Raw genomic sequence first — 13,599 nt, forward strand, 5'->3', positions numbered from 1 at the left:
GGATTTAAGTATCCCCCCGATATTTTTCCCGGGGATTTAGATTTTTGTGCACACCTGGGGACTGCCCCAAGTGTGCACAAACATCTCCCTCCCCTCCAGGTCCCCCCGATGTGCGGAAATAAGTATCCGCACACCAGGGGGCGACTTCGGAATTAGATATATAGATTTGATGACAAGAAAGGGTTATGTGGGAGCAGGGTGCCTGTGTGGGTCAAAGAAATAAGATTGAATAGGTAAAGCAAGACAGGCTTACATTTCCTAGCTGGTTTTCTATCAGACCATTCCTGTACCATAATTTGATCTGAAGGTCCACCGATATAGTACTGATCTTCATAGGTTGAATTGTCAGGAATATCATAAGGATCCCACGGCTCAGTCAAAGCCATTTTGGAGCACAGCTTTGTAACCTGCTCAATCTGAAACATCACTTCATCTTTATATAGGTATATATATTCAAAAAACCTGAAAAAGCAAACAAAGGAAAGAGTTGATACTGGTGATTCTTTGCTCATGTAACACCAGGGACGCATGGTGTATAGCATAAACAGGTTTAATAATACCTTCAGCTCAGAGAACCCTTGGAACTAGAGGTCTGTGAAGGCAGGTAGGCATTTCTAACTGAGCGTTCCCAGCATGGTAAAAACAAACTACAATTCCCAGGATTCCTTGGGCAAATGATGTAAGTCTGTTGGTATGCCTTAGTGTGGTTGGGGAGATACTAGACAGTAGACTGCAAGTTAAAATCCTGTTTTTGCTATATGATAGCCAACTGCCACGTCCCAATTTGATCACAGTTCTTCTGTCTGCGGATTGGATAAATCAGTAGTTGCGGTCAGAAAATTGCAAATTGTAGGCTACAACTGAAATGTACATCCGCTGATATTTGGTTGGCAAGGCACACTACAAATAGAGGCACAAGTTTTAAACCTCAAGATCCAGTTATGAGGTATATTGGAAAGCCAAACTACACATTCCAAAATGAGATGGTAGACAGAGGGGGACAGAAATCTAGATGTTACCTCTTCAGACTGCCAGTGTTTTGATGCTCCCCCCCCAATGTAAAAAGCTAGAAAACTAGTACATAAATAATTTTTTCTCTCTGATGTGGTAGGACCAAACTAGATGTCAAAAGACAGCATTCCCAAGCCCATTTTCACCTAAATGGTGGGGAGGAAGGCTTTTGCAAAGGAGAACTGAGAGACGGAAGGGATAATTCCTTTACAGGGGATTTGGATTAAGGTGCCACCGACATATGAAGTATGGACTCTACTTCTCCTTAACAGCTGAGTCAGGTGGGTCTGTGGAAATTCTGAGCAGGTGCCTGGAGAAGATAATTGGATGGATGAGGACCAGTAAACTGCAGCTCAGTCCAGACAAGCCTGAGGCACTGCTGGTCAAGGACAAAGCCGCTCAAGGACTGAGTCTGCCTGTCCTGAAGGGGGCTGCACTTCTCCCCTGAAGGAACAGGCTCGTAGCTTGGGGGTACTGCTGGATCCTGGCCTACATCTGGAGGCCCAGATCTCCTCTGTGGCACACAGTGCCTTTTACCTGCTTCTGCTGATAACCAGCTACAGCCATTAATTAAGAAGCGTAATCTGGCCACAGTGATCCATGCTTTGAGCACGTCCGGGCTAGATTACTGTAATGTGCTTTACATGGGGCTGCCATTGAAAATGGTCCAGAAACTTCAGAACATCCAAAACGCAGCAGCCGGGGGGGGGGGGGGGGAATGCAGGGATCGTATCACCTCCAATGCTGAAAGATCTACGTTGGCTGCCCATTTATTTCTGGGCACAGTTCAAAGCACTGCTTCTTTCCTTTATGGCTTGTGGCCAGGGTATTTGAAAGACCACCTCCTCCCCTATTCTCCAGCCTGTCAGTTAAGACCTGCTTCATAAACCCTGCTCTCTGTGCCCCTGCCTTCAGAGGTGGGGTGGGTGGTAACCAGAGGTGGGGCTTTTTGAGTTCACAATTGCCCCATGTGATTCCTGCCCGGTTCCCCCTTCCCAGGCAAAATGTACGGACCAAGTCAGAGCCCTTCTGTAAATGGCATCTTTCATTGGATAACTCAGTATAAGAAGCCAATTTTTCTACTACTCTAGGAATATTCTAGTGCCTCCACAAAGAAGCCACCAAGTCATGCTCCCATTTGGAGGGGATACGAAGGGGCCGGCTGTCACACATGCGGAGGCATTTTAGGTATGGAATTCTTTCTCAGCCTCCGGCTACCCGTTCAGACAGGGCACAAATACAGAAATATCCAATTATTCTGCAGTATGCCAAATGCTTTCAACCAGCAGATTACCTTAGATCCCTTGAGATCTCCAACTATCGGAGAATCATTACCCCCGGCACACTTTAACGTTCTACCTTCAGCCCTCCTGGGAAGGCAGATACAGGGGAGGCAGAGTCCATTGAACACTGCTCTCGATAATGACATCCGATCTCCGTATATTGCTCCAATCCTGTCAACTTTACCAGGAAAATCTGACCAACTTTATGTCTCACGCCTTCTTGCAGACTCTTTCCAGGAGATAACGAATGAAGTTACCAAATTTTGCCTTTGAGCATGTGGGATATGCAAGTGGCTGGCTGAGTCTCAATAATCTTACCCCTCTTTTGGGAGGAGGGCATCATCCCCCCCCCCCAAACAATCTGCCCTCATTGCTTTGCGTTCCTTGCCCTGCACGCATCCTCTTTATTTTTTTAATCTTTTCTTTTTTGTACTATTACTGCTGACTCTCTGGAGCTGATCTCGTATTAAAATAAAACTTTGAACTTGAACTAGGTATGGAATTCTTTCTCAGTCTCCAGCTACTCACGTTACAATTTCAGACGCCAATTGCCAACATTTCTATTTTCTCAGGGTTTCGGCAATGATTAATCAATATTGTTTCACTCTGAAAAACCTTGATATCGCCACCACTGCTTTTATTGGTTTTTATTTTCTATTTGTTTACTCACTTGCACAATTTCTATCCCGCTATCTATACCAGAGGCATCCAAGGTGACTTAGAGACACTTAAAAAACAAACAATTACATATTAAAATTCACATTAAAAATAAATCTACAGGAAAAAACAATCAACAGAAAGCCTGGGTAAATAGGAGCTGGTGTCTTTATTGCTCTTACAGGTTGTATTGTTAAGCTGTTAAGACTTCTTATTGTTAGTTTCTGTTTTGTATGTTTATATTGCTGGAATTTGATACTCTTGGGTTGTTGTTTTTTTGTTTTACTGCTGTTCTGTATTTTATGGAAGTGAATGTGGCACCTCAAGAAAAATAAATATGTGCTGGAATGCTGGATTGTGTGTTTACAACATTGTTCAAGAGTCAAGTTTCAAAACCTTACCTTTTTTGTATGGAAACCAAACCTGAACCATTCTCCCACTGATATACACTGCACAAAATATGTTACCTATAACAACACAGCTGCCTAGTTTGGTGCGGTGGTTAAGTGTGCAGACTCTAATCTGGGAGAACCAGGTTTGATTCCCCACTCCTCCACTTGCAGCTACTGGATGAAATTGGGCAAGCCATAGTTTTGATAAGAGCTGTTCTTGAAAGAGCAGCTCTTGAAAGAGTTCTCTCAGCCCCACCTACCTCACAGGGTGTCTGTTGTGGGGAGGGGAAGGGAAAGGAGTCTGTAAGCCGCTCTGAGACTCTGAGCGAAGGGTGGGGTATAAATCCAGTCTCCTCCTCCTCCTCCTCCTCCTCTTCTTCTGCTTCTTCTGCTTCCCCCTTTCCATGACCGCTTCCACACAGGGGCAAGAAAAGGTGCCCTTCCTGTAGAAGCAGCTGTAAGCAGCGCGGAAGCACACAGAAGTCCACGTGCTCTGCCCCTTCACCAGACATGGCTGTCCCCACCTCCACCCAAGCTAGGGTCAAGGAAAAGGCCGTTAAAGGGCTTAACATGGGGGGAAGGCAGAGCTCAGTAGTGTCATGTTGACGATGGGACTTAGCTCCTCCCACTTCCTAAACTGGTTGCAGGGAGGAGATCCACAAGGGCACTCTACTCACAGCCACCCTGTCGGTCCCCCCTGAGCTAAAGTAGAGGGGGTAAGGTTTATTTATTTATTTTTGCTACTGCTCAAAGTGGGAAAGCACAGGAGTCCCACAGGTTATGATCCAACTGAGCACCATGGAAGCTCCTTCCCAAGAGCAGAGGCATCCTGCCGGCCACACAGAGCAACCTCCCTGCGTGAGAGAAGTCCACGTCACCCTTTGCAGCACAAACACGACCATGGCCAACAACAGCGTAGAGTACGAAAATGGATCGCCATGCCGCTCCCAGCTCTGTGCCACGAGAAACAGGCCAACTTTTCCCAATCCGTTTTACCTTCCCAAATCAGCAGCTGGGTCATCACGATCGTAGCAAGATGTTTTCCAAGAACTCTGCAACACCTGCCAACTATGGCAACGAGAAATCACAGTTTGAACCTGACGCACCCTTTCAACTTCTTAAGAGCTTTCTCTAAAGATAGCTTATTCTCAAACAACGTTTGTGCATAACGGTGATCTGTGCCAGCGGTTATTACACACAACGACATTCTGGCTCACTGGACAACTTTCTTTCTCAAAAGCAACACGAAAACCTCTTGGTTTATTCACAGTTTCCTGTTCAGCGCTCGCTCTCTAGCATACATATACAATTATCCTCATCCTGTCGCACTGCAGGAGATGGAAGCTGTTGCAAGAGTTTAAAGAAGTTCAGAAACATTCGGGAAGATCTAGCTCAATTGTCAACTGTTGTCGAAGACTAAGGCAAAGGCCGAGAAACTTCTCACAATTGGAGCGGTTCTGGGACATAAAAGAATCTGGAGACTGGCAGGGAACTTCTCCCTGAACAAGCCAGAAAGGAAACCACTCCTGCAGAGACTGCCACTGATGATGATGGAGAAGACGCTCTAGCTACCACACTTCTTCCATCATCTTCCTGGCAGCGAAGGAGCATGCAACGTCTCTTCAAGTAAAAAGGTAAAGGTAAAGGTTCCCTTGCTTGAAAGCCAGTCGAATCCGACTCTAGGGCTGCAGTGCTCATCTTCGTTTCAAAGCCGAAGAGCCAGCGCTGTCCGAAGACGTTTCCGTGGTCATGTGGCCGGCATGACTAAACACCAAAGTGCACAGAACGCTGTTACTTTCCCACCGAAGTAATACCTATTTATCTACTTGCAATTTCTTGCTTTCGAACTCCAAGTACACCTGTACTATAGAAGGGGCAATAGAGGTAGTAAGGGAGACGTACCCTTTCCTTATCGTCTCCTCGTGTCTGCTCTGTAGCTATATCTTTAATCTCAGACTGCTGTTCTAAGGGACTTCCCTCCCTCCCACTATCTCTCTTTCCTTTGTCTTCTCTCTCCACCCTCCAAGGAACCAACAAGCACTCTCTGCATCTTTCACCATCCTCAGATTAGACAGGTAGCTAGAATGCCTTTCTCTCCTTTCCTAACCTCAAAGAATAACCATTTCTTCCTTAAAGCAACAAGCCTCGTGAGGACTTGATCCTAAATAAGCCTCCCCGGTTCCACTACCCTACAGCCAACTTGTGCTCACATGCCTGGGAATGTCTGCCTGCAAACGTCCTCAGACACCCCTCCAGGAATTCTTTATCTGAGAACTTATCTTCTCCAGGGATGCAGCACCAAAAGTACACAGATCCCTGCAGCCATACATTGGGTCCCAAGAGGCTTCTGACCATGTATGGGAGCAGGGATTTCGACTGCCCGTTTGCTGACCTCAGCATTTCTTCCACCTCTGCTGCTTCTGTCCAGGGTCCTGATAAACTTCCTGCCATATTAAACTCCTAATTTGCACTGCGTCCTCCTCACCAGGAGCTGCGGTGGCTCAAGGGGTTAAGACGCTGAACTGCAGGCTGTGGAAGGTCGGTAGTGCAGCAGTTCGAGACCCGGGTGCCGCAAGACGGAGTGAGCTCCCGTCTCTAGTTCCAGCTCCTGCCAACCTTGCAGTTCGAAAGCAAGAAACCACAAGTAGATAAATAGGCACCACTTTGGTGGGAAGGTAACGGCGTTCCGTGCGCCTTGGTGTTTAGTCATGCTGGCCACATGACCACCGAAACGTCTCCGGACAGCGCTGGCTCTTCGGCTTTGAAACGGAGATGAGCACCACAACTCTAGAGTCGGATTCGACTGGCTTTCGAGCAAGGGAACCTTGACCTCCTCACCACCCCTGCCTCTGAATTCTCACACTGGCAGGACTTGAGGTACTCTCCACCGTTTTGCCCTCACGGTTGGGCAGCTGTTCCTCTATTGGCCTTATCCTTGAAAAGAGCTCCTTGACAGAGGGGGGAAAATACTGATGAAATCAACAAAGCCATTGATGGAGTACGGTAAATTGTGTAACAATAGAGAAGACCAGCATTTGCTCAGGGAAGAGGAGGAGGAGGAGGAGAAGAAGTGGATTTATCCCCTGCCCTTCACTCAGTGGCTTACAATCTTCTTCCCTTCCTCTCCCCACAACAGACACCCTGTGAGGTAGGTGGGGCTGAGAGACCTCTAAGATAATTGCTCTTGAGAGAACAGCTCTGAGAGAACTGTGACTGGCCCAAGGTCACTCAGCTGGCTGCATGTTGAGGAGTGGGGAATCAAACCCTGTTCTCCAGATTAGAGTCTGCCACTCTTAACCACTACACCACACTGGCTCTCAAACTGACTTTTGTGACATGAAATCTGAAGGTGTATGATACATGACAGAACTCTCGGGCAAATCTACAATGTAAACATTTGGATTTCTGAAATAGCAATACCTATGGAGTTCCTTGCATACTGAATACCTTTAGATATCTCACTGCATCAGTCTTTTGTTACAAAATCAACTGGTGGCCTTAGTTTTTAAGCAAGAAGGGAACTATTAACAATTTACTACACAATGTGTTCTTTGTATATGTGGATATAACTAATGGGGCTTGATCTCGTGTTATATTATTCTAATAAAAATAATTTCCACGTAAAGCTTGCGATGTGTTTGAATATCAAACATAATTTATTTTCCCTAATCAAATATTGCATTCAGGCATTTGTTGTTATTGGGACATGACATTAACAAGGGGTACTTAAAAAAAAAATTATTTACTGAACTCCAAGAGTTGTACCTCTGATTCTTTTTAAACTGGACCATACATCACAGGCAATCCAATTCACATTGCATTGGGAAGACCCTAGTTAGTCTCAGTCAACTGGCTTAAATCCAATGCTTGGGATAGCAGGAGTGACCTAGAAACTTCCTCTGGCAAGAGAAAAGTGGGTCTCTTCCTTTGGATGGGGGATTGCATATATTTTGCCTGGGAAACTAAGAGGAAACTAGGCTAAACGGGATAGACTAGGTACACTGTATTGAAGTGTATCTTTGAATATACTCTTTTCCATTCTCGTTTGTGGCCACAACCTTGTGGAACAGGCCACCTGTAGAGGCCAGGAAAGTTCCTGCACTTCTGTCATTCCGCAAATTATTATTTTTTTAAACTGTTCAGCAAGGTAAAGGGAAAAGGACTGTAGTCTATGCCACTGTATATAGGATGTATTATCTATTTGTTGTATATAGTATCCTGCTGTTATTGCATTGATCTACTTTTGTAATTCCCTTTTCTGCATTGCTTAACATATCATGTCTGATATGTTCTTAAAGTAAAGGTAAAGGTTTCCCTTGCTCGAAAGCTAGTCAAATCTGACTCTGGGAGGGAGGCGGTGCTCATCTCCGTTTCCACGCCGAAGAGCCAGCGCTGTCCGAAGAGGTTTCCGTGGTCATGTGGCCGGCATGACTAAACGCCAAGGTGCGTGGAATGCTATTACCTTCCCACAGAAGCGGCACCTATTTATCTACTTGCAATTTCTTGCTTTCAAAGTGCTAGGTTGGCAGGAGCTGGGGCCAGAGATGGGAGCTCACTCCGTGACACGGCACTAGGGTCTCTTGAACTGCCGAGCTACAGACCTTCTGGTCTGCAGTTTCAGCAACATACCCTCTGAGTCCTACTGCACTGTTTACATGCTGTAATCTGCCTTCAGTCTCAGTGAGGAAGGCAGGTAAATGTGAAAACAAGCACCTATGCACAGAAGAATACCATTTCAAGTAGATAGCAAGTTGAACTATTCTACCTGACGTAAATAGCCAGCTTGCATCCTGAACTGTTGAAGTCTAAGAAAGATTTGCCACTACTGGCCATCACATTCAAGAATAAAATACTGCATTCAGCCACAAAGACCTGTGCAGAATGCTTTGTATCCTACATTCTGCATAGATGCTAGTATTCCTTTTCCTTCAAACTCCTTGCCACAAACCAACTTCCCAAATCTTTTTGTTTTTCCATTTCTACCAAATCACGTGCCAAGCCACATTGACTGATGTTTGAGGGAGGCGTGCCGGATAGCTGGCAGATCCTGTGTCCTCCACTAAGCTGTGCAGAGAGTTAGTCACATGCTTGAGTGCTTAGCTGGGTAAGAGCCAAAATGACTCAACATCTTGCAAGAACAAACTTTCAACCCCCCCCCCCCCTAATGCTACATAATGTTCTGTGCAAATCTTGTTTCCCAATCCCTTGTAAGGCGAGGAAAATAATTTTGGGGAAATATTTTTCAGGGGTCAAGAACAAAAGGCCAGTTATACAAGGTAAAGGTAAAGGTTCCCTTGCTCGAAAGCCAGTCGAATCCGACTCTAGGGTTGCGGTGCTCATCTCCATTTCAAAGCCGAAGAGCCAGAGCTGTCCAAAGACGTTTCCGTGGTCATGGGGCCGGCATGACTAAACACCAAGGCGCACGGAACGCTGTTACCTTCCCACCGAAGTGGTACCTATTTAGCCACTTGCAATTTCTTGCTTTCGAACGGCTAGGTTGGCAGGAGCTGGAACTAGAGACGGGAGCTCACTCCGTCATGCGGCAACTCAGGTCTCGGACTGCTAAACTACTGACCTTCCACAGCCTGCAGTTTGGCGTCTTAACCATCTGAGCCACCGCAGCTCCTCAGTTATACAAAGCGTTTCACAATACCATCCTAAGACCACTGACTCCTGTAGATGTAGAGTTCTTCTCAGAATGGCATGGTTAGGACACTAACCCCTGGGTTTACTTCAACTTCATTTTATTTTACATTTTCTGCCAGTGTTTGTCAGCCAAGGAGACTCCAAATTCAAAATATGTTTTTTTAAAAACCATGCATCTTCAAGAGAGAATCTGCAGTTGATGTGAGCAGAAAGTGAGTCCAGATCACAGACATTTGCCTCACTTCTCTTGGACTGTAGAATTCGAAATCATATCAACAATAGCAGCTTACCTGCAATAAGCAAGGTCGGGCAGTGATCTGCCTGCCACCCTAGAGACCACAACAGTGTCACCGTTGTCTTTTGTCTGTGTTCTGCAATTGGCTGCAAGCTGGTAGCGGGCAGGGAGGGGATGAGTCATTGGTCCCTAAGTGCAGAGCACTTCAGTGCTTAGAGAGGCATACTGCTCTAGCTGCCCTGAGACAAAAAGCTGACCAGCTAGATTGTCCCTCCTAAAGGAGAGAGACTGAGAAAAGCCAAAAGGCTAGATTATATTACTTCCCTTTGGGTCAGAGAGATTGGGAATGAGACTGGACTCCCCATGGGAGATTATCCCCACTACCTTCTCTCCCCCTTCCCTGAAAGCCCCCATAGCCTCTCCCCCTTTTCATCCTGCTTCCTTCTCTCCTTCCCACCCACCAACCCTGCAAGGCAGGTTAGGCTGAGAACATATAACTGGCCCAGGGTCACTTAGTGAGCTTCCACAGCACAGTGGCGATTCGAACCTGGGTCCCCCTGACCCCTCCCCCCCCGATCCTAGTCTGAAACTCGAACCACCACACCACACTGGCTTTCGTGGGGTGGCTGCTGTTGAGTGGTAGCAGGCAGCCAAGCCTGGCTGAGGCATGCAAGTCCTATGCCTGCCAGTAATCTGAGAGCGGCTGCTGGCCTGGCCCCAATGAGTCCTCCACTCTGAAAGGCCATAACAGTCCTGGAAAAGGCCCTGCCCATCCCCCCCCCCCATCTTTTACTAACAGAAACCGAGGCTTAAAGACTGGCAATACTGTTGTGATTGAGTAGCAATGCCCACCAAGGGCATTCATTTCTTAAAGCTACTGCTTGTGTTATCCACTGGTTCTTTAAATGTCAGGTTTTCTGGCAAAGCTGGGGCACTTTTTAGGTTTGTGGAATGGATCTGCCTTGTCTGTTCACAGCTCGAGATTTCAGATTTAAGTATCCACAGATCTGGCCACATTGAGAATTGGATCTACTGATGCGCAGAAGGGCATCCATGAATGTGCACTTTTTGTCTTCCCTTTCCATTATCCAGCGACAGCGTTTCTGGATAAATCTCACCAAACTCAAAGGCGTTTACATATAAGTAACCATGCACAGGATTGTGTTGTTAACAGGAGTAGCCCTTCTGAAAAGGTTCAAACATATGAAGGGACGCTCATTGTTACCCCTTCATCCCCTGAGGGAGAAAGCTAGTAAATGTTAACTCCTGTTACCCAAAATGAAAAGGGGGGGGGGAGGCGCGTGATTGGTTGCAAGCTTGCTCGCCTCGCCTCGCCCCCTCCCCTCCCCTCCCCGCCCAAGGCCCCGCCCATTTAAAGAGACCCTCCCAGCGCTCGCTGCAATTTTGTCCTTGCTCCTTCCAGTGTCCGCATCACACGGAGCGCCCAAAGGGAACCGGGGGGGGGGGTGAGGGTGTCAAAGGGCACCTACTTCTTGCAAGGGATGAGCCCCTTCCTCTCCTCCAGGACCCGGAGCCGCTGGTTGGGGCTGTCGTAGGTGACCAGCGCGCGGGTGTTTTTGCCGCTGTTGTGGTCGTACCGCACCGTGCGCCCCTCCCACTGCACCGGGGCCTGGCAGGGGACGGGCTGCTGCGCGCCGGCCGGGGTCCCGCAGCAAGCCAGGTACACGACCCCGCTCCACAGCAGCAGCAGCGACGGCGGGAGGAGGCGGGGCGGAGAGGCGGGGCTGGCTGCGGCGCCTCGGGCCATGCTCCGGCCGGCGGGGCTCGTCCTTGTCCTGGCGAAGAGGGGGAGGGCGCTGGTCGCGCAGGCTTGGCGGCGTCCCTGTCTTCGGGCCGCTCTGGCGAGGCTGGCGGAGGGGGGGGCGGCCCAGGCTGCGCCCAGCCGGGAGGAGAGACCCTGCGCGTCGATGGCAGGCAGGCAGGCAGGCAGGCAGGCGGGGTTTACTGTCCCAACCTTGGTGCCGGCGGAACTGTACCCGGGAAGCCGCCGCATCAAATCGCCCCTCTCGGCGGGGAGCTCAGCATCCGAGGGAAACCCGGGCCGGAAAGGACCCTCGGCTTTCATGGGCCCCCCTTGCCGCGCTTGATTCAGATGGGAAACAAAACCCGCACAGACCCTAGTCTAGAGATCTTGTCAATGGAGAGAGAGGGCATCCCGCCATGTGTGTCCACCCCCGCCCCCGCCCCTGCCCCTTTGAAGAGTGTTCTGTTATTAAACCACACATCAATGCCTTTCAGCCGAACTTGGCTTATCCACTCAGGGGAAGCCGTTCCTGACTTTTGGTCGTTCCTGACTTTTGGTCGTCACACAACCATAACACAATCTCCGCTTCCATAGAGGTAGCCAGGTTTAGTCTGTAGCAGCGAAACAGGAGTCCGGTGGTACCTTAAGAGAATTATCAGCGCTTATTCCAGCATGGGTTTCTTGAGTTAGAACTGGAATAAGCTTTGTTAGTTTCGTTTTTAAAAAGATATCACAGGGCTCCTGTTTTGTTTCGCAAGGGCCCATGCCATCAGCTTCCAGACATACTTGGTTTGGATAATAATAAGCGCTACCCTGATCCTAGCATGTTTGCTGGGCAGCAAATCCTATTTGTGTCCAAATATATATAAATGAAATAGGACTTTAGCTGGCCGCTTATCCTTCTACTTCTTCTATCACAACTGTTGGAAAGTAAAATATTTTGATCAAAAGACCATTTATACTAATTGCATACCATCATGTCGCGCAACTGTTTCATGGCCACCCAAGGATCACATCGTTTTCCAGGCAACAGGCGAGCAGAGTTGGTTTGCCATTGCCTTCCTCTGCATGGCAACTGTAGTCTTCCTTGCTGTTCGGAAAGCCGAAGTTTGGCCAGAGGCACCAAAGTTCTTGTTCAAGAGGGCCTCTTTCGCCTTGTAGTCTTCCTTGTGGTGGCTGACCAACATCTGATGACTGGACTAGTAAAGGCTATTCAGGCTTAAATCCACATAATTTCACCAGAAGTCCCTTGCAAAAAAGCACATGCTGGATCTTGGTGCTAGGCTTTATTTTTTATTTTTTATTTGAAAGGCACAATGAAATGTGCCTTCTGATGGATCTCCTGAAATGCTGCTGCTGCATCATAGTTAGAAAGTCTTTATTTATTTATTTATTTTCCCCCAAAGGGAAGCAAAAATAGATGCCTCCCATTAATGCTCACCTGCCTGTGGTGCACATCAGTCAGCTCCCAATGGAGCTTTGTGGTTGTACGGAACCATCTTTACCTGTTGGTTATGTAGCTACAGAAGTTTTTTCCGTGACTTCCACTGAAAGCTGCCCACTGTGGAGGCAGAGGCTGTGTAATAAGGTCCTCCCTTTGCCCCTGCATCTATCATGCACTGCATACAATGCACATATGTGTACATGTGCACTAGCTTGAATATGCCACTTCCCACGCTGCAATGTCTCACCATTCAATGATCAGCTTGGTGTATATCAGTTATGCTCAGCCTAGTGCTGTGGTGCACACTGATGTGCTTCTTAGAACCCTCTTGCATCTTCCTCCGAACAAAGAAGCAGTCCTGGTTTTCCTCCACCTAACTGCAGCAGGAGGTACCTCCTCCAACATCACTTTCGGGTCTTTAGTTAGTGTCCATTCGGAAGCAGCTGACCCCCGTCAAAGGAAGAGGCTTGGCTTAGGACCACCCAACCTTTTGTAATTGCTCCTTCCCCCTAGGCAGCCATTTTGTGGTTGGTTCCACCTGCCATGGCAAACATTTTGCAGTGGTGCCTGTGAGCCTTTCTTAAAATCCCAGAAGTGCCCACAGACTCAACTGGGAGGGTGTATGCTGTGTGGGCTAACTGTGTGAGGGATTGTTGCGGTGGCAGGTGGGCAGGAGAAGGGCATGCTAGTTGGGGGGGACAGCAGCAATGGGCACCACTGGAAGCCCTGGGAAATGCCACACCTCTGGGTATGCCAGTGCTGGCCCTGAAACCACTGATTTCAGCAATTCTGACTGTGGAGCTGAGAGCTAATTTCTCTTTTCCCCGTGTGCTGCCTGAAACTCTACAGAAATATGTGAATTAGAGGCTCTATTTTTGTTATTTCTAAATTTTTTGCATTAAATAAATAATCATATGGCATCGTGTGTGGAATAGCCAGGAGATCCCGAAGGGTTATTTGGCTGCCGGAAGCTGTAGCTCTATCTTGGCACCACTAGGTGGTGAGCTATGCTTATTTTTATGCTGAGAGTGCTCTGACTTGCCCAAGGTCACCCAGATGGCTTCAAGTGGGGAAGTGGGGAATCGAACCCAGTTCTCCAGATTAGAGTCCACGGCTCTTAAGCACTACACCAAGCTTGCTGTCTGGTTTTGCATTAATAGCAGGAA

At 47.9% G+C, this 13,599-nt stretch overlaps 1 protein-coding gene across 1 annotated transcript in view; it reads right to left on the reverse strand.

Annotated features, from left to right (window-relative positions):
• The window catches only part of EPDR1 (ependymin related 1), a 16,021-nt gene extending 4,939 nt beyond the window's left edge, over nucleotides 1-11,082 (reverse strand). The window contains exons 1-2 of the mRNA XM_015419378.1: nucleotides 10,715-11,082; nucleotides 254-462 (exon numbers count right to left, since the gene is read on the reverse strand). Coding sequence (XP_015274864.1) covers nucleotides 254-462; nucleotides 10,715-10,992 — 487 coding nt within the window. The 5' untranslated portion in view covers nucleotides 10,993-11,082. The remainder of the gene's footprint in view (nucleotides 1-253; nucleotides 463-10,714) is intronic.
• Nucleotides 11,083-13,599: the final 2,517 nt, after the last annotated feature.

This window comes from Gekko japonicus, unplaced genomic scaffold (assembly GCF_001447785.1).
Source record: "Gekko japonicus isolate JY-2015 unplaced genomic scaffold, Gekko_japonicus_V1.1 scaffold190, whole genome shotgun sequence".
In the NCBI taxonomy this organism is placed as follows: Eukaryota; Metazoa; Chordata; class Lepidosauria; order Squamata; family Gekkonidae; genus Gekko; species Gekko japonicus.